Genomic DNA, 26,770 nt, shown 5'->3' with positions numbered 1-26,770 from the left:
TTATAATACATACATGTTTTACGTATAAATATATAAATATTATACAGAGTGTGTCATTTTTTCCATTGCTGGCAAGTACCCAAGAAAATAAACTTAAGGAAAGAAAGATTTACTTTGGATCATGATTTTGGAAGTTTCAGCCTATGGCTCCTTTGGTAAAGCAAAACCACCTAAAAAAAGCACAATGAGGAAAGCTGCTCACCTCATAGCAGCCCGGAGCAAAGAATAGTAACAGGAAAAGGCCAGAGCCAAGATGTACCCTTCAAAAGCAAAACCACAGGGACTGACTTCTTCCCACTAGTCCCACTAGCCATAGTTTTACCCTCTCTCAATAATCTATTGAAATTTGGAATCTATCTACACATTAAACTATGGCTTAGGTCAGAGCCCTCATGATCTAAATATCTTTGGAATTGACCTCACAGAAACAACCAATATTGGGCATTACTAATCTATTATAAGTTGGGAATTAAGATCAATCCTCAGAGAAAAAGGAGAAAAGGAGGGAAGGAGGGAGGGAGGGAGGGAGGGAGGGAAGGAAGGAGGGAAGGAGGGAGGGAAAGAGAGAGAGATCTAGAATTAATTCGTATGTAAATGGCAATGGTGGGCAAATGATTCAAGAGACTTTAGTTTCTTTTTTTAAAGACATTAGTTTCTTTATAAGGTGATTAGATTATGCTTGCTCCCTCCCTCCCTCCCTCCCTCCTCCCTCCCTCCCTCCCTCCCTTTCTCCCTTTCTTCTTTCCTTCCTCTCTTCCTCCCTTCCTCCCTTTCTTCTTCCCTCCCTCCCTCCCTTCCTTCCTTCCTCCCTCCCTCCCTTCCTCCCTTCCTCCCTTTCTTCTTCCCTCCCTCCCTCCCTCCCTTCCTTCCTTCCTTCCTTCCTTCCTTCCTTCCTTCCACCTTTTCTTCTTTCCTTCTTCCCTTCCTCCCTTCCTCCCTTTCTTCTTCCCTCCCTCCCTCCCTCCTCCCTCCCTCCCTCCCTTCCTCCCTTCCTCCCTTTCTTCTTTCCTTCCTCCCTTCCTCCCTCCCTCCCTCCCTCCCTCCCTCCCTCCCTCCCTCCCTCCCTCCCTCCCTCCCTCCCTCCTTTCTTTCTTCATCTTTCTCTATTGTGCTGGTACTGGGGCTTGAAGTCAGCACCTCAAGCTCTTCCTTAGCTTTTCCACTCAAGGCCAGAGCCATACTTCCACTAAAGGATGAGTTGGACAGAGATTGTTATAGGGATAGCTGTAGTAGGAGCAGTTAAAGTGGTATTCATTATCTTTCAATATATATAATCAATAGTGATAAGTTATGCATGTGAAATTGGTTAATTAAAATGGAAACACCCTATTTCTTGAGATACCTGATACCAACTATTTCGGTTTTTGTTTTGCTTTTTACTTTTTTGATGTGTTACAGTGGTATGGTTTTGAACTCAGGGCCTTGCGCTGCAAGCACTCTGCCACTTGCATTTTGTCTCCATAATACAAGGGATAATTTTTCAGAGTGTATACTTTTGTCCAAGGATAGTCTTAGACATGAAAGCTTCTATATGTGCCCCCCACCCCCAGTGCCCCATCGTAAGATATCACTAACTTTTCTTTGGGCTGGTTTTGAACCTAGATTCTCCCTTCTCTGTTTCCTTTGCAGCTGAGATTACAGATGTGTGCCACCAACTGACCTTTAAAAAAATAGCCCTCTGTGTGTGTGTATTCATATAGATACACAATATTAATATATGTACAAATACTCATATATATTTCCGTGGTCTTAATAAAATGCTGAGGATTATACAGTGTTGGTTCCAGAGTCTTTAGAAGCAATATAGTCTCTCTCTCTCTTTCTCTCTCTCCCTCCCTCCCTCCCTCCCTCCCTCCCTCCCTCCCTCTCTCCCTCCCTCCCTCCCTCCCTCCCTCCCTCCCCCTCTGGGAGATTAGTAAAGCACAGCTCTGGGTATGTCTGTGAGGACAGTTCCAGAGAACATTTGACCATTAACTTTCTAACCTAGTCAATGGTTTAGTCCACTGATGAATTTAAAAGTGGTGATTAGACAATGAATCAAGAGGTGTGGTTTATAATAATGTCTTAACCAAGAACTGAATGGAGAATTCAGTAGAGAAAACAGTAGAGATGCTCTTAAAATTCATAAAGTGATATTTTTCAAGAAATCTTAAATCCTCCTTTAAAGTCTCAATAAATACCTTCCCAGCCCCATGTTTTGCCAAGCAGTTATCATTGTATTCAAGTATATTCTATTTAGTGAACATGTCCATATCTGTGACACTTAACTCTGGGAAGCCCATGGATGTTTTGAATAAGTCAGCTTCCAGGTTTGTGACTTTTTGTAAGGTAGGGAAACAGAGTAAGCTGTGTGGTTCAGGACTTAATGAAGACCCTTGCTCTGCATATGACTGTGAGATAACTGTGACTTTTATGTTTGAGTAGGAGAAAATGAAAGCAGAATTAAAAAACTCACGACAACAAGAAAGCAAGAAAATCAAAAGCCATTTTGAATGTCTAAAGAAGTTAGAAATTGAAATCCAGGCAAATGATGATAAAGCAAACCTTTTGATTGCTGAAAACAAAAGAATAAAGGAAGTATGTTCTTCAAAATCACATTTTCTATAATGGTTTTGATTGGTTGCCTAGACCAGCAATGCTAGAAGAGAAAAGAATATCTCTTCAAGTAACTTTTTTTTTCAGTACTGGGACTTGAATTCAGGGCTTCATGATCACTTAGCATGCTTTTTTAATTTACTTGCTTAGCTGGTGCTCTACCACTTGAGTCACATCTCCAGCTTTGCTTTTAGCTGGTTACTGTTTTTGGAGATAGAGTCTCTCATACTTTTCTGCCAAGTGACAAAAGAGTGCTGCTGTATTGACTTCAAACATCATAAACTAGCTTTGCCTGGTTAGGAACATTGTATACATACAAACTGTATCACACAGTGTATAACCCTTTGTGTAATCTTGTACTCATGGGCTTCCTTGTTCTTGAGTGTAGTCAGTCTAGTATTCTTAGTTCCGTAGAGTATTCCACTGTATGACTGTACTTCACTATTTTTACCCACCTCTCCTGTTGTTGGATATTTGTAGCATTTCTAACTTTTGGCAGTGTTGCCATGAATATCTAATTATAGATTCTTGGTGAGCACATACACTTCTATTAGGTATCTCAAGTAGAATTGCTAGGTTATAGTGTTAATCTGAACACATTTTCCAGTCTTCTAAAGGTATTACATCAGTTGGCCCTCCTTTCCTTAGTACATAAGGGCACTGGTGAGTCCGTATTCCCACCAGCGTGTCTCTTCAATTCAGCCATTCTAGTGTGTGCACAGTGGAACTCCACTAATTTGTCTTTCCCTAATAACTGATGAAGCATGTATTTATATATTGCTGTTTGCTTGAACAACTCCTTGAAGGAGTGCCTGCTCCAAGTTTTTCACCCATTTAAAAAAAATTAAAGCTGTCTGTATCATATACTCCTACTCAAAAATTAAAGCTGTCAATATCATTATTGATCATTTTATAGCGAAAAAAATTTGGTTCATCAAGCCCCTAAAATTACAGCCACAGCTTAACTTCTGGGGTTAGGTCTCAAAAAATTAAGGGTTGCATATTACATAAGATCCATCATTTTAATAATTTATATTCAATAATTAGATATGCCACTGATTTTAATGCTCAGAGCTGTTGTACATATACATTACAAAGAATATAAAATACATATTTAAAATGAATAATTTCCACATTTCATATTGTGTGACAAAAGACAGTAATAACAAAAGTTTGTATAATATATTCCAGCTTAAAAGACTGGAATTAGAATCTGCCACCCACTGCTAACAACATTCACTTTGGGAAAATACTTAATGACTACCATTTTTGTTTTAAAATAGCAACAACTCCATATAGGGAAAATGTAACTTCTTTGTAAACTGAAAGTTTAAAGTAAAATAAATATTTTATAAAAGTTTTTCAGTAAAATAATATGATTTCATGGTCAGAGTCTGTAGCAATGTATTCCCAATAGTAACAAGGCTTAGCATGCACCCAGTGTGTTTGATAGTCACAATACTCTGATAAAGTGGGGAGTATGTCACATTCTTTTTACAGATGAAGAAACTAAGAGTTTATATGCTTTTAAATGTTTTAATGTTAGGAAAAATGAGTGCTACAGCAATAAGTCTAAAAACAATTGGCACAGCCACTGGCATTATAAAAAAGATTTATCTGGGTGATTTTTTTTTCTTCCTGTAAAATGTCAATAGCTATCCTACCAATCTCTTGGTTTCTTTCTTTCTTTATTTTGTAGAATTAAAATTGCAAAATAGACAAGGCACAAGTGACTCATGCATATAATTCTAGCTACTCGGGAGGTTGAGATCCAAGGATAGCAATGCAAGGCCAGGGCAAGTAGGAAAGTCTGTAAGACTCTTATCTCCAGTTAATCATCAAAAAGTTAAATTGGAAGCATGGCTTAAGTGGTAGATCCTAGCCTTGAGAAGAAAGCTAAGGAAGAGTGTTAGGTCCTGAGGCCAATCCCCAGTACTGGCACAAAAATACATGCATGCATGCATACATACATACATGCAAACATACATACATACAAACATGGAAAAATAAGTCCTAATGTTCTTTGATAGAGCACTGATGCTCCAAACTGCCTATGTCTCAGGAGCTCACATGTGAAATACACCTTCTTTTTCTAGTCTTTGAAACAAACTTAGAAGGAATTTCATCCACCTGTGAAAGTATTCCAATAGACTCTCTTCTGATAATTTCTATTATTTATTAAAGAATTCAAATTTTAATTCCCATGTTTCTTCATAGTACATATTTTTGTTTGGGACTTCATGCTTTCAGACAGCACACCTCTTCACTTCTTACTGTATCAGTTTACATTCAGAACATCTTCTGTCTTTCTCCCTAGATGGAAGCTTGACAAGGGCGTTGACCCCTTGCCCCCTTCATCTAGAGTACTTGGTAGCTCCCAAGAGAGAGTCTGGGTTCTGGGCCCATTAAATGACTGCGTGCTATTTAAAACACACAGTAACCAGACTCCTAAAAGCAATGACAAGCCTCTCTTTTACAGCATCTGGCCTACTTGCAGAATGAAGCAGAGATCTACAAAAAAGGAAAAGAATTACTTGGGCAAAATTATAGTGACTTGTCTTGGCATATATTAGCTCAGCATGGTGAGTAATACCCCATGGACCCAGTAGATTGTCATGGAATAAAATGCCCACATTTGAAGGTCAATGAATATTGACAACTTTTCAACCACGAACAAAGCATAACACATTTTTATCATTACAAAAGTTCCCCTATGTCTCCTTGAGGTTGATCTCTCAACCCACCTCTACTTCCTAGAATGTATTGTTCGGCTTTCAACACTTTTTTCAACATGATTAGATGAAAGGAAAAAATAGAATATGTGCCCTTTTGTACTTGGAGTTTTGACTCAACAAATTGTTTAAGACCCACCCCAGACTTGGTGGGTTATGCCTAAAAACCTAAGTACTCAGGAGTCCAAGTTCTAGACTGCAGCTTAAGGTCAGCCTTGGCAAAAAACTCACAACTTTTCTCAACAAATAGCTGGGTGTGGTAATGCATGCCGAGTGCCCCAGCTATGGCAGAAAGCATAAAACAGGAGAATCACAGTCCAGTCACACCTGGGAAAAAAATAAGACCCTATCTTAAAACAAACCAGTGCAAAAAATGTCATGATAGGACAATGAGGAGGTGAATATAATTGAAGAAAACACACACACACACACACACACACACACACACACACACACACACACTGTTGGACCCGGGTAACTGCAACCGTAGTCAGGACACAGGGGATGCAGAGGCAAGTGGACCAATGCACGTTTTATTTTAGGAGGGCCAGGGTTTATATAGGGTTAGAAATCAATTCACAACTTCAAGAGTAAAATTAATACAGAAAGATATCCATATCAATACAAAAGTTGCGGACTATCACCTAGCTACTGTTTCCTCAATTGACTTCCCTATTTACTGTAAAAAGTTTTCCCTGGAGCAGCTGGGCAAACAAGTCTCCCCAAGGAGGCTCTATTCAGGGGAGGAGAGTCTCATGACAAAGTGGCTTCCTTTGGCCAACAAACACAGGAGACTCTTTAATGGAGATGTTTCCCCATGGGCCTATTAGTTTGCTAATAAGGCATCAGAATATCTGTGCTGAGGCTAAGTCCCCCACTGGTCAGAGAAATTATTCTCCCACAATATTCATTTATAAAAAGGCCATGATAAAACCTATTAAATTGTACAAGAACTGGTATTTCTATTTAAAAACTAAAGCTAGTTTTACAAAAATATGTTCAAATTGTTTCAGTAACTTTTTCTTTTATCTTTACTTTAGCAAGATACACAGATTTGTGGGCAGAATTTCAGGCTGCAGTTTCAGTGAGTAAATGTATGTGTGTGTGTATTTGTGTGCATATGTGTGCACATACTTGGACAAGAGTTCAGGACTATAGGTTGACAGGACTTGTATGACTATCATATTTCAAAATACATTTATTCAATGTGCCAATTAAATCTTAATTCTTTAGGAAACTATCTTATACTTCTAATTTGGGAGTTTCTTTGCCTCTGTGTATGTCTGTCTGTCTGTCTCCCATTCCCCTCTCATTTTCTTTTTTCTCTCTCTTCTTGCAAGCTTAAACACATATTGTTTTAGGACAAAGTAGTCCTAAACTCAGTCTAATGTAATGTTTTACCAGCCATGCACCTTTCCTACCATTCCTCACTATAGTCAGTTAGCCTAGGATTTCAAGCTAGGCTCTGCCTACAGTACTAAAAATTTTAGATACTTAATGTATTCATACAATCCTTTTTTAGCTATTAAGACATCTTCAAATTCCTTCTGAAAATGAAGCTGTGGCAGCTGAGTCTAATTAACTTTTCCAAGACTCAAACAATCAATAAACTTAAGAAATTACAAGGCAGCTCTCATTTGGTTTCATGGTGGCTTATCTTAAACTTGAGCTCCTCTGCAGCTCTGCACTAAGTTGAGGGTGATTTGGCTTTTTCTACCACCCCTACCACCACCATTACCATATGCAGTTAAAAAGTCAAAGTCAGAGCGGGGTGGTGGTGGCAGCTCATGCCTATAATCCTCACTACTCAGGTGACTGAGAACTGAAGATCTCTGTTCAAGGCCAACCCAAGCAGGAAAGTCCTTGAGACTCCAATTAGCTAGAACTGGAACTGTGGTTCCAGTGGTAGGATACTAGCCTTGAAGGGGGCATGGGGTGGAAAGCCTGACACTGGTGCCTCAAGCCCCAAGTCCTAGTAACTCAGGAGGCTGACATCTAAGGATCACAGTTTGAAGCTGGCCCTGGGAGAAAAGTTCCCTTGAGATTCTTATCTTTAGTTAACCACTCAATAACTGGAAGTGTCTCTGTGGCTCCAGTGATAGAGCACTAGCCTCCAGCACAAAAAGGCTCAGGGACAGTGCCCAGGCCTTGACTTCAAGCACACATACACACATGAAAAAGGCAAGGTCAGTGAGAATTCTATTCAATCTTGTCCATTTTTCTGGGCTCTTTTACAGAACATTGTAAACTGGCTGTGTACACACTTATTTCACATTACTTTTGCAAATATATTTGTTTAAAATATTTTTCAGAATGTATGTTTTGTTGTGATTGATAATCACACTCTCACCCCCACCCCAAATGCCTTTTAAGGACTTGGTGCGCAATGGTGAAGATGTCTTGCAAGGACTAACAACTCTCATAAGAAAACTGCAAGAGAGGGATGAAAGCATCGAAAACATGAGTCAGTGGCTGGCAGGGAATCTTGAAAAGTTACGTTTCATTATAAAAAAGGAACCACCAGAAGAGCCTCGTAAGTAATACCTTAATGTCTTTGATAAGACAGCGTTGTTATTTTATTGTAGTTGGTGACATCAAAAGAAATAAATTATCTCTAATGTCACACTCAAATGAACATTGACACTCATTTACAGGTTGAATACTATAGAATTATTTGCCAATTCTTCCTTCTACCTGAATTTATTTATTCTGTCTATACTGGTTTTGAACTGTAATCTTCCAGTTCTGTCTCCTACAGTCATAAGCCACTGGTGCCCAGCCCTATATTTTTAAAGCCTTAAAAATTCAATTTGCATAGTTGTTACAATTACATTTTTCCGGTTGAAAACTATTTGCCATATCTATGAATATTTGGAGCTTATTTTTGGTGTCAGTACTGGGGCTTGAACTCAGGGTCTGGGCTCTGTCCTTTAGCTTTTCTACTCATGGCTAGTATTCTACCACTGAACCACTGCTCTACTTTTTGGGGGGTTTGCTGGTTTATTGGCATCTCACTGGATTTCCTGCCCTGGCTGACTTCAAACCAAGATCCTGAGATCTCATCGTCCTGAAGAGCTAGGATTACAGGCATGAGCCACTGAAGCCTGGCTATATTTTGTGTATTTAATTCTGGAAAAGAAAACTACTTATACTTTTATAATTTCAGCAAAAAAATCATTTTTACCAGTAATTGTCAAAAACTCTCTTGTAAAAACTAAATGAAGAGCTTAGGCCACAGACTATTAAAATATTAGAACCACATGGAGGTTTGAAAAATAAAACTCGTAGGCTCAGACTGCATTCCAAATCAATTCAACATGAATATCAGGAGATGGGCCCAGATATGTTGTTTTGTTTTGAATTTAAACCTTGCAAATAGCTCAATATGCAGCATTACAAGCCAACAATTTTAGATAGTGTATAACAATGTACTTGTTAGATTATCAACAGATCCAGAACTCAAGGAAATATTTTGACTTTTGAATTATTTTGGGCTTATTAGCAAAATAATTACCACTTGCAGTGAGAAGTATAGGGTGCTACAAAAGCCTACTAAACTGAAACACCCAGTTTTAAGTCCTACATTAAAATACTTGATCCACTTTGCACTAATACTGGCACAGATGTCAAACATCTGCATGTGGCTATCAAGTTTTCCTGATACCATTGTTGAAGAGGCTATTTTTATTCCCTCAAGAGTTGGCTATAACTGTGGAGATTTATTTTGGTGTTTTCTGTTTCACTGGTCTTAGTGTCTGCTTTTGTTGCCAGTGCCAAACTGTTTTTTTTACAATGGCTCTGTAATGTAATTTGAAGTCTGGTATTGTGGTACCTCCAGCATTGGTGTTTTTTGCTCAAGATTTCTTTGGCTACTCAGTGTCTTCTGTGCTTTCACACGAAGTGTGGGTAAAGTAGTAGATCCCTAGCTGAGCAAATAAGCAGAACATATTTTATTTTTATTTCTACAGAAAAGAAGAAAACCAGACGTGTCAAAAGTGCCAGTATTCCACCTTCTAAATGTAGGAAAAATACATTAACAAATAAATAACAAAATCAAGGATACAATTGCTGTAAACTCAAAAAGCACAGACAAAACTAATGTAAAGGTGAGCACATCTACTTCCACATTTTGTAACTGTCATAGAAGTCAAGGTTTATGAAGTAATTTGCCCAAGAAGTAACAGAATCAGAGAATAACCATCTAAACAATACAAATAGATAATTGTGGCCAGAATATGGTTAAGTGCTAAACACTTAACACTTAAGATGTATCTTCATTGAGAAATATCACAGTGTGAAAAAAATGAGTCTCAAAGTGTGGCATATAGATTATTTTTAATGAGATAGGACAATGGGTTTATACAACTATTTATTCATTTCAGAAGAGACACTAATTTTATTTGACATTTTAAGTTACTGCCATAATTAGTTTATCCAGACACTTGAAGTTTTGTTCTTAACTTTTTTTTTATTATTTTCTTTACAGGAACAATAATATGAATGTCTTTGTTACAGTTTATAAACAGAAATGTTATATAAATTATGTTCTATTTCTATGATATTATCAAAATACTGTATTGGCAAAAATAAATAAAAACAACATACTTTATCTCCATGTTTGCTATTAGATCAAACAATTATCTTCATCTCTGTACCTCAGTACAGGGAAAATATTAAAACACAATAGGCATGCACAATTATGTCACTGTTAAGCATTTCATAATATAATTTTGTTAAAAATTATTTTTCAAAAATTTCCTTGAATTGCTGGGCACTGAACCCAATATTGCTTGAGCTCCTTCATTTTTATTTTGTTTTGATAAGCTCTCACCATTACCTTTTGCCTGGGTTGGCCTCAAACCTGGGATTTTTCTGCCTCTACCTCTCTAGGAGGTGAGACTGCAGGATTTTGTTGTTTTGCTGGAAGTACTAGGATTTAAATCCAGAGCATTACCACTTGAGTTCTGTCCCCACACCTACAGTTTTCTTAAAAAAATGAGAATAATCCATCGCTAGGTTCCAGAACCATGGTGGCACACTAAAGAACTGAGACAGCATTAGGCTTTTAGTGTAAGAGATAATAGTATGCTGTATAATAGAGTATCATGGTATTTTTATATTTCCAAGTCTGACCATAAGGCTTTATAAGCCAACAAACAAACACAAACATTAAGGTTTGCTGATAAAGTTGTTCCCAAATATCACAGAGCAGTGGTAATAAAAAATCTTTACGTATTTATTAAGAATACTTCTTAGGTTTTTTTTGGCATGTTCATAAATCAGTGTCCATTGGCTCCTTCAGAGAGTATCCTTGAGGGTTCAGTAAATTTTGCAGTGAACAAGTAGAAAAGGGCTGGTGTAGGTACCAAAGCCAAAAGGGGTAGGTCTTGCTCAAGTTTACCCACTCTGGAAATGGAGATTATCCCATAGGCATGAAGTAGCCAGTGGCTGAAGAGAACAATAAGTCTTTTCTTTCTAACCAGCAGATCATAGCAGTTCTATATAATTTTATAAAAGAAAGAAAAGAGAAATACATGTTATTAGGCTGAACTAGATAACTGTTTTCACATAAAGCCATAATCTTAGAATCACAGAATATATGAGGTTATAAATGACCTAAGGATCACTCAGGCTAGCTAGCACACATTACTGTTTCTCTTGGAAACAGCAAGAACTCTTTCAAAAGATGTGAACTACAAGAGGAATTCTGTATTATGTGCTTTCTTCCTGCCCTATCCCATTGTGGCTATGAGTATGTAGTGGGACACAGGAGGTACATAAACTAAACTTCCTCATCCTCTAGCATTCCCAGAGTATTCTGCCTGAATAATTAGAAGGGAGAAAAAGGACATGTGAATACCATGATCCTCTTTTACTCTTTAACAATGCCCTATAATATGCAGAAACTAGAAGGACCAAATTAATATAAGTAACATCTACATGTGCTAACATATAGTATGTAATTTGTAATGGGTTAGTTATCTACTTCCTCTTATCATTAAGTGTGACTCATCAATTTGCCTTACGCTGTTTTTCCCTGATGTAGGTATCTATTTCTGACTCATGTGTATATAGTTAATTGAACTCTATGTACATTTATATAGGAGAGATTTGCATAGGCAGAGAACTCAGTATATTTCAAGCTAATTTATAAGTGCATACTGAATTTATAATTATGGATAACAAATTCAAAAGCCTCATCCAATTCAATCATCCAAACATTTCTTCCTCCAAATCTTTCCTTACAAATGATAAAAGTACTGAACTAATTTGCTGTCTTGATTAATCATATTGCAATGGTGACTAAAGATTATGAGAAGAAATGAGGGTAACCTTTAAATGAAAACTGAATAATCTCCATCAACATGTTCTGCCTGATTATTCAACTACTATTCTTCCTAAAAGTTGTTGGGACTTCTATAGGTAGCCCCTGAGCTTTTACAACTATATTAGAAAAAGTGACATAAACAGCATTAACAGAGGGCCACATTTAGATAAACAATTTCAGAATATTGTACATGAACAAACAGGCAAGAATATACATTTTATTAAAACCTTAGTGAATTATGACTACTTCTCATTTATTACTCCTATTTTTGATTGACAATGGCTTAGTTCCTTAAAAATAAAATATTTGTTGGGGCTGGGGATATAGCCTAGTGGCAAGAGTGCCTGCCTCGGATACACGAGGCCCTAGGTTCGATTCCCCAGCACCACATATACAGAAAACGGCCAGAAGCGGCGCTGTGGCTCAAGTGGCAGAGTGCTAGCCTTGAGCGGGAAGAAGCCAGGGACAGTGCTCAGGCCCTGAGTCCAAGGCCCAGGACTGGCCAAAAAAAAAATAAAAAAATAAAATAAAATAAATAAAAAAAATAAAATATTTGAAATATAAATGTGATGACATAATATATTCTATTTTACTCTACTGACTATAAATGAGTCAAAATGTAACTTGGTCAAAAGATACTGAAACACGTGTGTGTGTGTGTGTGTGTGTGTGTGTGTGTATGTACATACCCATATGATCTGTATATATGCATATACTCAGAGAGAGATTTTTCTAGAAATTTTTTTAATGGAGTATGCTGTTGGTAATTTTGTTTAGACAACTGAAAAACCTAGAAAAGCTGCATCCCAGTTTACTGGGTTGAGTTGGTATTACACAGAAACTAACAGCCATAATGATCTAGAAATGTTAAAATTATTTTTCTCAGTTGTATAGAGGTAACACATTGTATTAAATACATATAGTCTTATCTACATGGGCCTTATTACAGAAATTAATAATATGCTCTAAGTAATGAGAACAACAACAAAATAGGATTTTTTTTAACAGTGGTCTTCCACTAAGCTACTAAAAGAGGCACTTCTTTTCAGGAAAGAGCAGAATCAGAACTAATGTGGCTATTACTAAAGAGACCTCTAAATATCAAAATATTATACACATTAAAGGGTAAAAGCAACCCATCTATAATCAAGGCAACAGAACTGATAAAATATAGGTGATATAGAATGTCATCTATAGGATGTATGTGATCTCTAAATACCAAAATATTATACATATTAAAGGGTAAATCAACCCATCCCTAACCAAGGCAATAAAACTGAGAATGAAGTATAGATGACATAGGATGTATGTCATCTATATTTTAATTACTAATGACTATAGAGTGCAATTGTCAAGGTAAAGTTTAAGACAAATTCTACATTTTAATGCTTCTCAAAGTAGTATTACTAAGTTTCAATATTTCAAAAATTCTGCTTGTTTTGTTGGTAAATTATGAGATGATTATTCTTCCCCATGCTATAAAATAGACTGACTCCCATTTAAGTTCCAAAGGAAATAATGTAGTACACAGAATTTCCCATACATTCACTAAGGATTTGCTAAAAGCTGGTAATAGATCCATTAGCCAAGGACTACTAAAACTACCAATTTCACTTTATCATACCATATGCACTATTATAGTCAATATGAAAAAAAAATAACAAAGAAGAAAGACATCCTACCTCTATTTCAGAAGCTGACATGTACACAGCCAGAGTAACCAAAGATAACACTAATATAATGTATGGGAAGGCATAATCTGAAAGATAAGTATTCATATTACATTGGAAATTAAATGTATTTTGTGAATAAAAAAACAAATTCAAAGAGTATAATTCTTCCTTGGGTCAAAAAAACCCCTTACTCAACCAGTTCTGTAAGACTTGAGTCCTCATATGTTAGACATTAGGTCACCCAACATTTTCTAGTTAAGGTCAGATAGTAAATGCTATTGGCCTTGCAAGCCATGCAGTCTGTCTTAGTTATCTAGTTATGTATGCAACTGGTAGTAGGAAGGCAACCACAGAAAAGGTACAGACCAATGGGCATGCCCTGTTCCAATAAAATTTTAAAACTGTAAAACTGAATTTCATAACTTCTATATGTCATTAAATATGTGCTCTCTGGCAGTCTCTCAGTTATGCTTCCAAACCTCTTCCTGCCTTTCACAAATTTTTCCTTTCCTCCATTTCATAACCCAGAGCTGCTTTTTCTAGCCTACCTAGTTCTCCCAAGCTCCAAACCAGCATAAATTCCTTCCTATAACCTGTCAGCCATTTCATGAATACTAGGAACTCAATTCACTTCTCTCAAACCTGTCTATTTGCTGTTTATCCATGTGCTAGTTGCTAAGAAAGTTACATTGTTACACTCTTACTCATTCCTTCAACTCCAGTATTTGTTACCTACTTTAGATAGCCCTCTTTAAAATTACTGCTGTGTTCCCAGTGTTTCTGTTTTAGATCAGGCAAGTCTAAAGGACTGGAATATTCCCTGAAAGGATCCCTCATTCTCCCTTCCTTTGACTATATTCCATCAGGCTACTGAGTTGTCTTTCTAAAACAAAAATCTGACTACTTCCTTCCAAATCTTTTTACAAGTAGGGTCATATTTGCCACAGTAGTAGCAGCAACCTCAAATGCACTAGCCATACTGGCAAATAACTGAAGTGGGCCTAATCCATCAGGGAGTGGGTAAGAGATAGAAGGGACTGTAGATTTTTAAATGACAGCCACCAAATAAATTGTTGGTCTGTAAACTAGAACCTGAAGGATATCACACCCCTAACTAGCTTCCGATTTCCTGTTCCTTTGGCCTCACTTTCAGGACTACCCTCACCTTGAACCAAAGTATATTATAAATGATGAAAGGAATGTCACTGATCAAGATGCATTTTTCTCATAAACTTCTTTGTTGAATGGCAAGTCATTTTTACAACTCCTTAAAGATAAAATAAATAGACCAATAAAGTTTAAAATTCAAGTGGAACTAGACGCGGGTAGCTCACATCTGTAATTCTAGCTATTCAGGAGACTGAGACCTGAGGATCATGATTTGAAGCCAGCAGGTAAAAAAGTCTGTAGACTTTTTATTTACAACCAACAACTCAGAAAGGCACTGTGGCTCAAGTGGTAGAGCACTAATCTTGAGCAAAAGAAGTTTGGGATAGTGCCCAGGCCTTGAGTTCAAACCCCAGGGCTGGCAAAAGAATAAAAAATCCAAGTGGAAAAAAAATGGCAGCATTTGCATGGTACCCTTTAGGGCAGAAGGCTCACCCTCTACACCCTGGTGAGTTCCTCCTAAAGGACATATCCCAACATCTTGGAACATTCAGTGTCATGTTCTTCAAATCTGGCCTGTTCCCTCAGCTATTTCCCAGCTTCTCTCCTGTGTCTCCTACTAGTATGTGAGACCTGTAATAATGACTCTTTGTTGTTCAGTTGAAGCACATGTCAATCTAAATTGCTGCTGAAAGAAATGAATGAACAGATTGGCTTAAAAAAAAAAAGAAACAAAATAAAGAACAGATTGGTACTTTTTTATTATATGTAATTCAAGACCTGAATTAATATTAAACAGTACATATCAAGACTAATTTCTAACTATAATATGCAAGGAAGTTTTTATTCTTGTTTTATATTTAGCCTTTAAAAATGATCCAGTTTATATTGGTAACTGTGTATACTGGTATTAGAACTAGGAAATTGAAAGGGAATACCAAAATTGAGAGACAAAGGGTAAAAAAAGAGAAATAACAACAAAAGCAATACTTGCAAAACTGTTTGGTGTAAGTGAACTGAACACCTGGGGTGGGGGGGGGGAAGGGAAAGGGGGAGGGGAGAGGGGGAATGAGGGAGGAGGTAACAAACAGTACAAGAAATGTATCCAATGCCTAACGTATGAAACTGTAACCTCTCTGTACATCAGTTTTATAATAAAAACTTATAAAAAAATGATCCAGTTTGAGGGGAAACAAGATACAGCATATATATTTATAAATCGGCATGATGAACTGAAACTCCTTTATACAATTACTTAACAATAATAACAGTTTTAATAATAGTCCAATCTGGCTATGAGCTTCAAATTTCTATTCCATTCTTTTTTTTCTTAAGAATGCCTGTAACTTTTAGTAAAAATATGTACTAAGGCCTCTTTTCAAGGATTTATGGCTGGTTTTTAAGAAAAAGCTGCGAAATTGAGTTCAGAGAGACATTGTTTATTACATGTAATAATATATTCCAAATGACTATAAAATGCTTTGTATAAATAATATATAACATAAACATAAAACAATAAACATATACTCACATAGAAGGCCTCCACCAACTGCCTGCAGCACAGTTAGAATTGGGAAGAAATAGAGGGCAGCATAAATACTTTTAAATCTGTCGGACTTCCCTAAGCCACATGCAATCTTCTTTACCAGAAGAGGTCGGAGCAGCATCATTAATACCAAGCAGAATGCATAATAAATAAACACAATGGTATACCTGTGGAATAAAATAAAGCACTTGTAACATCAAAATGTAGTTATGAACTTTTAGATCCTTTATATTTTAAAATCAAAGGTCCTAAAAAAAGGTTTAAAAAGTATATGAAGTCAGGGCTAGGAATATGGCCTAGTGGTAAAGTGCTCACCTCATATACATGAAGCCCTGGGTTTGATCCCTCAGCACCACATATGTAGGAAAAAGCCAGAAGTGGCACTGTGGCTCAAGAGGTAGAGTGCTAGCCCTGAGCAAAAAGAAGCCAGGGACAGTGCTCAGGCCCTGAGTCCACACCCCAGGACTGGCAACAAAAACAAAACAAATAAAAAGTATAAGAAGTCTAGTCAATGAACATTCAGATTGGAGAAGGGATAGCCAGATTCTGTTACATTGATGGCAAGTGTGCAATGTTTTGAACAGAATATTATATAAAACCTTATGACTTTACCTTTTTTAAAAAGAACTAAAACATTCTAATGAAAATTATATTTGGAAAAACAGGAAAAATAAAATATTAACCCGAACATTCTAACAAGAATTCTGCTATAATTGAGTGCCTTCTATATGTATGCACTCTGTACTCTCTCTGATGTGTGGACTCATTTCATCTGCCCACCATTTTTAAGGTACTCCCATTTTGCCAAAGGGAAAACAGGTTTCAAGATGCTGGTAACACACTCCTGTTAACACAGCAGTGGGCAGATCCAGAATTTGACCCAGGCTGCTTTTGCCTCTGAAGCCCATATTCTTTTTTACATATCAGATACTCTGTTTCTGTTGCATATCAAGGGGTTTCCTTCTTACTTGAAGATTACTACATACTAATAAAGGGATTTCTCCTAAAGGAGGATATAACTATCGTAAATATCTACACCCCAAATACAGGAGCACCCAACGTTATCAAACAAACACTACTGACTCTAAAAATACTCATAGATCCTTTAACACTCCACTGTCACCTCTGGACAGATCAACACTCCAAAAACTAAGCAAAGAAAACTCATTACTAAACAACAGCATAGACCAACTAGACTTAACTGACATCTACAGAATATTCCATCCAGCAACACCAGAATATACATTCTTTTCTGCAGCATATGGAACATTCTCCAAAATCACATCTTAGGGCACAAAGCAAATCTGTACAAATTCAGAAGTATCGAAATCATTCCATGCATTCTCTCAGAACACAATGGAACAAAATTAGAGCTCAACTCAAACAGCCACCACAGAAAACCCTACAATTCATGGAGACTAAACAACACATTGCTGAACCACCAGTGGGTCATTCAAGAAATTAGAACAGAAATTCAAATGTTTATGGAATTAAACCAAGATGAGCACACAAAGTACCAGCTCCTTTGAGACACAGCTAAGGCAGTACTCAGAGGAAAATTTGTATCTCTGAGTGCCTACATCAACAAACTGGAAAAACATCAACTCAATAACTTAAGGAAACACCTTAAGCTCCTTGAAAGAGACAAGAAGCCAAACTACAAGGCAAAAGACGGAAGCAAATAATTTAAATCAAATCAGAATTAAATGATTTAGAGTAAAAAAAAAAATGAAAGAATCAACAAAACAAAGAGTTGGTTCATTGAAAAAATTAACAACATAGACAAACCCCTAGCAAATCTGACCCAAAAACGAAGGCAGCACACCCAAATAAACAAGATCAGAGATGAAACAGGTAACATCACCAAAAAAACAACCAAAATTCAGAACACAATAAGGGAATATCTTGCAAACCTTTAGGCCAACAAATTCAAGAACCTGGAAGAAATGGACAAATTCCTAGCATAAATTGATATGCCCAAACTTAACCATGAAGATTTAAACCTTCTAAACAGACCCCTATCCAGCACTGAAATAGAAAGTGCAATAAAAGACCTTCCATCCACGAAAAGCCCAGGTCCAGATGGATTCACAGCAGAATTCTACAAGGTCTTCAAACCAGAACATACACCAATATTTCTCAAACTCTTCAATGAAATTGAAAGTGAAAGCTCGCTACCAAACACATTCTATGATACCAGTATAACCCTTATCCCAAAACCAGGCAGGGACTCATCAAGGAGAGAGAACTATAGACCGATTTCCCTGATGAACATTGATGCAAAAATTCTGGCCAATCGACAACCGGTCATAAAAAAAAAATCATACACTATGACCAAACTGGATTCATTCCCAGTACGTAGAGCTGGTTCAATATATGCAAGTCAGTCAAGGTATCACATCAACTGGAGCAAGGTCAAGAATCACAGGATTGTTTCACTAGATATGGAAAAAGCACTTAATAAAATCCAGCACCCATTTATGGCAAAAGCTTTGAAAAAACTAGGATCCTGGGAACATTCCTGAATGTAAGTAAGGCTGTCTATGACAAACCCACAGCGAACATTACTCTTAATGAGGAAAAGTTAAAGCCATTTACTCTAAAATCAGGAGCAAGACAAGGTTGTCTGCTCTCCCTTCTCCTCTTCAACATAGTACTAGAATTCCTAGCCAGAGCAAGAAGGCAAGAAGAAGACATAAAGGGGATGCAAATAGGAAAAGTTGAAGTCAAACTCTCTCTCTTTGCAGATGACATGATCCTGTATCTCCAAGTTACTTGAGCTGATCCAAAACTTTGGTAAAGTAGCAGGAAATAATAAACCCTCAAAAAAAGTCAATGGCTTTTCTATATGCCAATGACCCAAAGAGGCCGAAATCAGGAAAGCAACTTCCTTTGCAATAGCCTCAAAAAACATAAAATACCTAGGAATAACCTTAACCAAAGAAGTGAAAGACCTCCATGATGAGAACTTTAAAACATGAAAAACAAAATTAAGGCAGAACTAAGAAAATGAAAAAGACCTCCCATGCTCCTGGATTGGGAGGATTAATATTGTCAGAATGACAATATTTACAAAGGCTATCTACAAATTCAATGCAATACCCATTAATATCCCAACACCATGTTTTAATGAAATAGAGGAAGCAATCCAGGAATTCATATGCAACAATAAAAGACCCAGAATAGCAAAAACAATCCTAAGTAGAAAGAACAGTGCTGGAGGAATTACAATACCAAACTTAAAGCTGTATTACAAAGCTATAGTAATAAAAACAGCTTGGTATTGGCACAAGAACAGGACCAATGGAACAGAACTGAAGACCCAGGAATGAACCCGCAGAACTATGACCTACTGAATCTTTGATAAAGGAGCTAAAAATAGGATGGAAGAAAGATAGCCTCTTAAACAAATGGTGCTGGCAAACTGGTTCAACACCTGCAAAAAATTAAAACTAGATCCTTATATAGCACCCTGAACCAAAATCAATTCCAAATGGATCAAAGACCTCAAAATAAAAACAGATACCCTGAAAACACTACAAGTAGGAGAAACACTTGGACTCCTTGGCTCAGGATGAAACTTCCTTAACAAAGGCCCAGAAATGCAAAAAATCAAAGAAAAGTTGGACAAATGGGACTGCATCAAACTGCAGAGCTTCTGCATGACAAAGGACATAGCTTGCAAGATAAACAGAAAGCCCACAGATTGGGAGATCTGTACCAGCCATACAATGGACAAAGACCTCATATCTAAAATATATGCAGAACTAAAAAAAAATAAATTCTTCCAAAACAAAACCTCAAAGAACCAACAGCTCCCTCAAGAAGTGGGCTAAACACCAGCACAACAATGTTCATTGCAGCGCAATTTGTCATAGCGAGAATCTGGAACCAACCCAGATGCCCCTCCGTAGATGAATGGATCAGGAAAATGTGGTACATATACACAATGGAATTTTATGCCTCTATCACAAAGAATGACATTGCCCCATTTGTAAGGAAATGGAAGGACTTGGAAAAAGTTTTACTAAGTGAAGTGAGCCAGACCCAAAGAAACATGGACTCTATGGTCTCCCTTATTGGGAATAATTAGCACAGGTTTAGGCAAGTCACAGCAGAGGATCACAAGACCCCAATAGCTATACCCTTATGATCACATAAGATGATGCTAAGTGAAATGAACTCCATTTTATGGAAATGATTGTTATATCACAGTTGTAACTACTTTCAACCTCCCATGTGTATCTGTACCTTCTACTATTGATGATGTTCTTGTATCACCTTCTTTTGATTTTATCTACACTATCTCTGTAATCTTATCTGAGTATATTGGAAACCGTGTATACTGGTATTAGAACTAAGAAATTGAAAGGGAATACCAAAATTGAGAGACACAGGGTCAAAAAACAGAAACAACTACAAAAGCAATACTTGCAAAACTGTTTGGTGTAAGTGAACTGAACACCTCAGGGGAGGAAAGGGTAAGGGGGAGAGGGGAGGGGGGTATGAGGGACAAGGTAACAAACAGTACAAGAAATGTATCCAATGCCTAACGTATGAAACTGTAACCTCTCTGTACATCAGTTTTATAATAAAAATTAAAAAAAAAAAAAGAAGTGGGCTAAAGACTTAAAAAGAGATTTCTCTGAAGAGGAAATGAGAATGGCCAAGAGACATATGAAAAAGTACTCTACATCACTGGCCATAAAAGAAATGCTAATCAAAACAACATTGAGATTCCACCTCACCCCAGTAAGAATGTCCACTTATCAGGAAAACTAACAATAACAAATACTGGAGCGGATGTGGCAAAAAGGGAGCCCTACTACATTGATGGTGCGAATGTAAAGTTGTTCAGCCACTCTGGAAAGCAGTATGGACATTCCTCAGAAGGCTAAACACAGAGCTCCCCTATGACCCAGCAGCCCCACTCCTGGGCATCTACCCAAACCATTGCAAACAAAAACACACTAAAGCCACCAGCACAACAATGTTCATTGCAGCACAATTTGTCATAGCTAAAATTCCTCAGTAGAGAAATGGATCAAGAAAATGTGGTACATATACACAATGGAATTTTACACCTCTATCAGAAAGAATGAGATTGCCCCATTCATAAGGAAATGGAAAGACTTGGAAAAAATTTTATTAAGTGAAGTAAGCCAGAACCAAAGAAACATGGACTCTATGGTTTCCTTCATAGGGAATAATTAGCACAGGTTTAGGCTAGTCACAGCAAAGGATCACAAGAGCCCAATAGCTATGCCCTTGTGAACACATAAGATGATGCTAAGTGAAATGAACTCCATGTTATGGAAATGACTGTTATATCACTGTTGTAATTACTTTCAACATGCCATATGAAACTGTAGCTTTTTTTTGTTGTTGATCCTCTTGTATCCCCTTCCTGTGGTTGTCCCCATGTTATCACTGTATCTCATCTGAGTACCCTAGATACTGTATATACTGGTAAATTAGGGAAGTGAAAGGGAATATCAAAATTGAGAGACAAAGGATAAAAAGACAAACGACTCCAAAAGCAATACTTATAAAAACCATTTGGTGTAAACCAACTGAACAACTCATGGGGAGAGAGGAGGAGGGGTAGAGGGAGGGAGGAAATGAGGGAGGAGGTAACAAATTGTACAAGAAATGTACCCACTGCCTTACCTATGATACTGTAACCCCTCTGTACATCACTTTGACAATAAATAAGTAATTATTCAGAAAAAAAAGAACGGGGAAAAAAGTCTATGAAACAAGACAAAGCTTATTTTGTTTTTATATTTGCTCCGTATCACCAAAAAATATTTTCCCTTCTGTTATACCAAATACCAGAATATACATGCCTTAAAAAGAGAAGAAAATCATTTCTATGTATCTCCCTCACTGCCTAAAAGATATCTGACAATGCTCAATTTGTTTAAATGAGTGAGGTCTACAATATCTGGAGAATAGATTTTAAATGAGCTTAAATCTGAATACTTACAGTGGGTAGACAGCCTCATGAGTACAGTGCACAGTGGTAATGTAGTCAGGACTTGGGTTGTAAAGCATCGTGTACCAATCAGAAAGCATCAATACTCGACAGGAACGGATATGAAGAACGCCAACTGGATCGCTCACAAGTAAAGTGATAATGGCAGCCATGCCACACTCAAATAGTGCAGTGATATGCTGGAGAAGCGCACTGGAGCTAAGGAGGCACAGGAAAGGGGCACCACCGCCAGGAAAAAGTCAGCATTCAAAAGGCTCTGGTAAAACATGTATCTATTTTAAGGTATATTTTCACTGAAAAAAAAAACCAAAACTAAACTAAAGGTAAAGAGTTTTCTAAGTAGATCAGAAAAGTGTAATCTTATTCTCTAAAAAGGAAAAAACACTCATCCCAGAAAACCTTCCAGTATTATTTTAAAATGGAACAGAAGAGCAGAAATTACAGATTTGCTTTTATTTTCATTATACTGCTGAATTCTTACTTAAAATGTATTAAAATAATCTATCTATAAATCACTTTTAATTATCCTTACATAAGGAAAAATCCTGAGATGTTTGAGGAACTAAAAGAAAAGCAGTATGGCAGAAACAAAGTTGGAACTGGACTCTGAATTCCCAGGAGCATCCTTATCAAAACCTTTATATCTAAGCAGGGTACTGGTGGCTCATGCCTATAATCCCACCTATTCTGAGATCTGAGAATCTTGCAGTTCAAAGCCAGCCTGGGAAGAAAAGTTTTCAAGACTCTTATGTCCAATTAAGTACCTAAAAACAAGAAACAGAACTGTGGCTCAAAGTGGGAAAGTACCAGCCTTGAGCAAAAAAGCTCAGGGAAAGTGCTCAGGCCCTGAAGTCACAAACAAAAAAACCTTTAGTTTTCTGATTCTCTTTTATATTGTCTTCCTCTTATTTGCAGCCTCCACTCTGTCCAATTCAGACCACAGCTGTTATACATGCTTGTCATTATTTATGTGGTTTTTTTTCTTGCCTAGAAGTTCTTTAATTAAAATTATTCCTAGATCTCTCCAGGCACAATGTCTCTACATTCTTCATGACTTAAGAGCCTTCTGTCAGTGGAAGAGTGTATGGACACATACAAGGCGCTGGGTTCTATTCCTAGCATGAAAATAAATAATAAATGATAATTAGTCCAACACCACTCCATATAGCTACATTCAAAAATGTGCATGTTGGGGCTGGGGATATAGCCTAGTGGCAAGAGTGCCTGCCTCGGATACACGAGGCCCTAGGTTCGATTCCCCAGCACCACATATACAGAAAACGGCCAGAAGCGGCGCTGTGGCTCAAGTGGCAGAGTGCTAGCCTTGAGCGGGAAGAAGCCAGGGACAGTGCTCAGGCCCTGAGTCCAAGGCCCAGGACTGGCAAAAAAAAAAAAAGTGCATGTTCACCTCTTTTTCCCTGAATACCATTCGATGAAGAACCAATGTAAAACAAGAGGCAGCATAGCCATAAATCCAAGATAGAGCCAATCATAGAGTTCTGGAGATTCTGTGCAAGGCTGACAGTACTTCTGTGCATTTGTCCTCTGTCCTCTTGGGCACACCTACAATATATAAAGAAATATTTCATAGAGAGATATTGTAGTATTAACTCCCCCACCCATGTGATTCTGTGAGACTATTTTAAACATTTAGTTTATATGTACCGCATTTAGAATTTTTTTTTTTTAAAGTAAGGACCAGATATTGTAGCATATGTTGGTAAGCCCAGCTACTCAGGGGGTGGAGATAACTATCTTGGTTGAGGTATGGGTAGAGGTGAGGTAAGGGGATGTTATTAGTGAGACAACTAGCTCAACAAGCAAGCTAGACTATGCAATGGTACACAATGATAATCCCAGCTACACAGGAGTTATAGATAAGGGGATTACAGTTTGTGCTAGGCCTGGGAAAAAAATATAAGATCCTAACCAAAAATATAACTGAATAAAAAAAAGAGCTGGTAGCCTGGCAAAGTAGCAGAGTGCCTGACAAGCAAGCACATGGCCCTGAGATCAAACTCTAGTACTCCAAAATCTACATTGTTTATAAAATGTTCATAAAATATTCCTCTTAGAAGGAATATATTAAAAGTATTATCTTTAGTTAAAATAGTTAAGAAGCATCTAATGAAAAACCTACTTAATAACATTGTATTAAAAAAATGCACAGCCAGGCTGTATGCCAAGCTAAGTACTGAAGCTAGCCTAGAGATTCTTATCTCCAACTAGCCAGCAAAAAGAAGGATGTATGGGTAAAAACCAAGTGAGAGCATGAAGCCCAGGGTTCAAGTCCCAACACTGACACAAAAAATTAAGTAAAATGAATAAAGACACAACTATGAATAATGCACATATGAATAAATATGTTCTAGAGTATTGTTAACTTACTATACAAGTCACTATGCTAAATTATTTGCAAAATTACTATAAAATACTTTAAAAATATTTAGCTGTGATTTTAACAAAGATGCAACATTTGTCATTATAACAACACAAAGATTCTATTAATGTCTCCATACTTTTTTTATAAATTAATACTTAAGAAAAATGATTCTATATGTGAAAATGTTTCAAAGCAAATTTAACAAATGAAATAACATACAAATGAGAAACTTACCCCACATTCACCATAGATTTCAGTTGAGCCATTTTAAATAATAGGGTCTTCCCACAATAAAGTCCAAGGCATGCTGGTTGGATATCGACAGCTTTTTAAAAACAAATGCCAGTAAAGTAATATCTTTTGATTAAAATAAAATACAGTAATAGCTGAAGCACTTTGCAGAAGTATCTCAACCGTTTCAATTTTAAAATGCCCTCTCTACTATTAAAAACTTTGATGCATTAGTTTTAAATTCCTCCTTTTACACTGTGACACAGTACAACATTACAATGAACCTTGCTTATAATTTAGTGTGCCTTACCATGAACTTCCTCAACCAGCAGAGCAGGTTAAATCCCTAGAACTAAAAGCCTAATCTAGTATGTCTCCAACAGAGCACCAATAAAAGTGTATTGTGTCCACTGAGAACATGCACACAAATAACATACTATCACTTTTGTCCTTAACAGAACTCAGTAATAACAGAGAAACTGAAAGGATTTGGTTTCACAAGAGAAGAGGTCAAATCTTTACAGAAGAAGTAAATTCACTTTATAAAAGCACTGTCCTACCATCTGTCACTTCTGTTGTGAAAAGGTGGAAATTAAATCAGGGCTGTCACTGGGCCTCTGATCATATTTGGGAACCACTGTTTTAGAATCAATTCCTTAATTTCAAGGGCTAGAGGAAAAAAATAGGGTTGTTTTTTTTTTTTGCCTTGTTTGTTTTTTACAAAATGGAGTGGTGGGGGAAGCCCCAGGCACTCTGCAGCCCAGCTGGAGCGGAGACCACCCTACAGTTCATCTTGGTCTTCATCCATAAGGAGAAACTACTGGGAATTTTTCATCAGTGACACTTGATTCCTCTCACTCACTGATTCATTGGTTCTGAACACGCACTGATTAAGGATAGTCTGCCCTCTAAGAACCTACTGGCTACACTACAATAAACGTCAAACAACTGTGGTCTAAATGTGAATTTAGAAAAAGTATGCATTTTATGACTATTTATGAATAAATGATCTCTCAAATCCTTCATGAATTCACAAATCTGCAGACTGCCTGGTCCCCAAGGCCCTTTCTCCTTTCCAATTTTAAGAGTAGATTTCCCCCCCTCTTTATGCTGGTGAGAAAAACAGAAAATCTAAAATGCCTCGTTTAGTATTTTCATTGAATATCTTAGAGTTTCTTTTTTAATGTCATAGACTTCTTTACGTTGGTACGTATTTTTGAAACCATCTGTCTCAGTATTCTAAATATACGAAAATAAACTGTTTCGGAGTTTTTTTTTGAAAAGGCAAAAGGTAAAGCATTAGAAACTTCTACAAGGGCTTAATGAATTAAGCAAGTGCTTAATTCATTTTAACGTAAAGCTGAGTTATTAAAAATCCAAGGCCTGAAATTTTGTTACAACAAATGCAGCTATTCATCTACCAATGAAAACCCTGGCTCCAGATGGCCATCTTCTTTATTTTCTTGGGTCAACTATGGCTTTCTTTTCTCTTCCGTTTCTTTCCTTTTTATTTTCACATGCAAGGGTTTCGTCCCACCGTGAAGGGCTTTTATAAAAGCTGAGCCAGAAGCTACACAATCAGCCGGTTTCCTTCAATGCACCGACCTCCGCTCCGGGATCTGAGTGGGCCACCACGCATGCATAGGCTACCCGCTAATTCGAGGCCCAGGTGACAATCGGACGCCACACCAGCTTGGCCTGCCGGCGCCAAGCCCGAGCGGCCGTTCCGCAGCCCGGCAGGAGCCGAGACTACCCACCGCCAGCGGAGTCCCAGGCCCGCCCCGGAACGGCGCGAGCCTCCACCGCCGCTACGCCACCGCTGACGCCGGGAAGCAGAGCGCCAAACCCACGGCTGGGTCTAACACGGACGTTTCTGGCTACCTCGACGACCACTCACCCATTGGCCGCTCCTAGGCTTCGCTACAGAAGCTCAGGAACCAACGGACCCGACGGTAGCGCCCGGACATCCGGGCCACAGAGACCTTGGCGGCTCCACCTCTCAGTAACCGAGACAACTGCTCTGAAGCCCCGCCCCCGCCGCACGATCTAGGTCCTGAAGCTCCGCCCCTACTTCCTGGTTTGGGCTCTGAAGCCCCGCCTTGCTTCCTAAGATAGACATAATAGCCCCATCCCCCTCCTTCAGTCTCCGCTCCGAAGCTACGCCCCCACCTCCACCC

At 37.7% G+C, this 26,770-nt stretch overlaps 2 protein-coding genes across 4 annotated transcripts in view; one reads left to right on the top strand and one right to left on the bottom strand.

Moving 5' to 3' along the window:
* Ccdc175 (coiled-coil domain containing 175) overlaps positions 1-7,900 on the top strand; it is a 48,787-nt gene extending 40,887 nt beyond the window's left edge. Inside the window, exons 16-19 of the mRNA XM_048361994.1 lie at positions 2,425-2,577; positions 5,075-5,177; positions 6,368-6,411; positions 7,701-7,900. Coding sequence (XP_048217951.1) covers positions 2,425-2,577; positions 5,075-5,177; positions 6,368-6,411; positions 7,701-7,868 — 468 coding nt within the window. The 3' untranslated portion in view covers positions 7,869-7,900. The remainder of the gene's footprint in view (positions 1-2,424; positions 2,578-5,074; positions 5,178-6,367; positions 6,412-7,700) is intronic.
* A 2,646-nt stretch (positions 7,901-10,546) lies between these two features.
* Positions 10,547-26,644, bottom strand: LOC125362980 (JNK1/MAPK8 associated membrane protein). 3 transcript variants are annotated; one of them, XM_048361974.1, is made up of 7 exons: positions 26,491-26,644; positions 24,597-24,687; positions 23,388-23,542; positions 21,971-22,177; positions 15,967-16,148; positions 13,338-13,414; positions 10,547-10,825 (listed from the first exon to the last, which is right to left on the bottom strand). In XM_048361974.1, exons 3-7 carry the CDS (start codon positions 23,447-23,449, stop codon positions 10,607-10,609), a joined length of 747 nt encoding a protein of 248 aa, XP_048217931.1. In that variant the 5' UTR covers positions 23,450-23,542; positions 24,597-24,687; positions 26,491-26,644; the 3' UTR covers positions 10,547-10,606. The 3 variants fall into 3 exon arrangements, with proteins under 3 accessions (XP_048217931.1, XP_048217932.1, XP_048217933.1); XM_048361975.1 differs by having other exon boundaries at positions 24,597-24,719; positions 26,491-26,607; XM_048361976.1 differs by having other exon boundaries at positions 24,597-24,669; positions 26,491-26,607.
* Between the last annotated feature and the right edge of the window lie 126 nt (positions 26,645-26,770).

The sequence above is a fragment of the Perognathus longimembris genome, chromosome 14, assembly GCF_023159225.1.
Source record: "Perognathus longimembris pacificus isolate PPM17 chromosome 14, ASM2315922v1, whole genome shotgun sequence".
NCBI classification, from domain to species: domain Eukaryota; kingdom Metazoa; phylum Chordata; class Mammalia; order Rodentia; family Heteromyidae; genus Perognathus; species Perognathus longimembris.
This window is presented reverse-complemented; position numbering and strand designations above follow the sequence as displayed.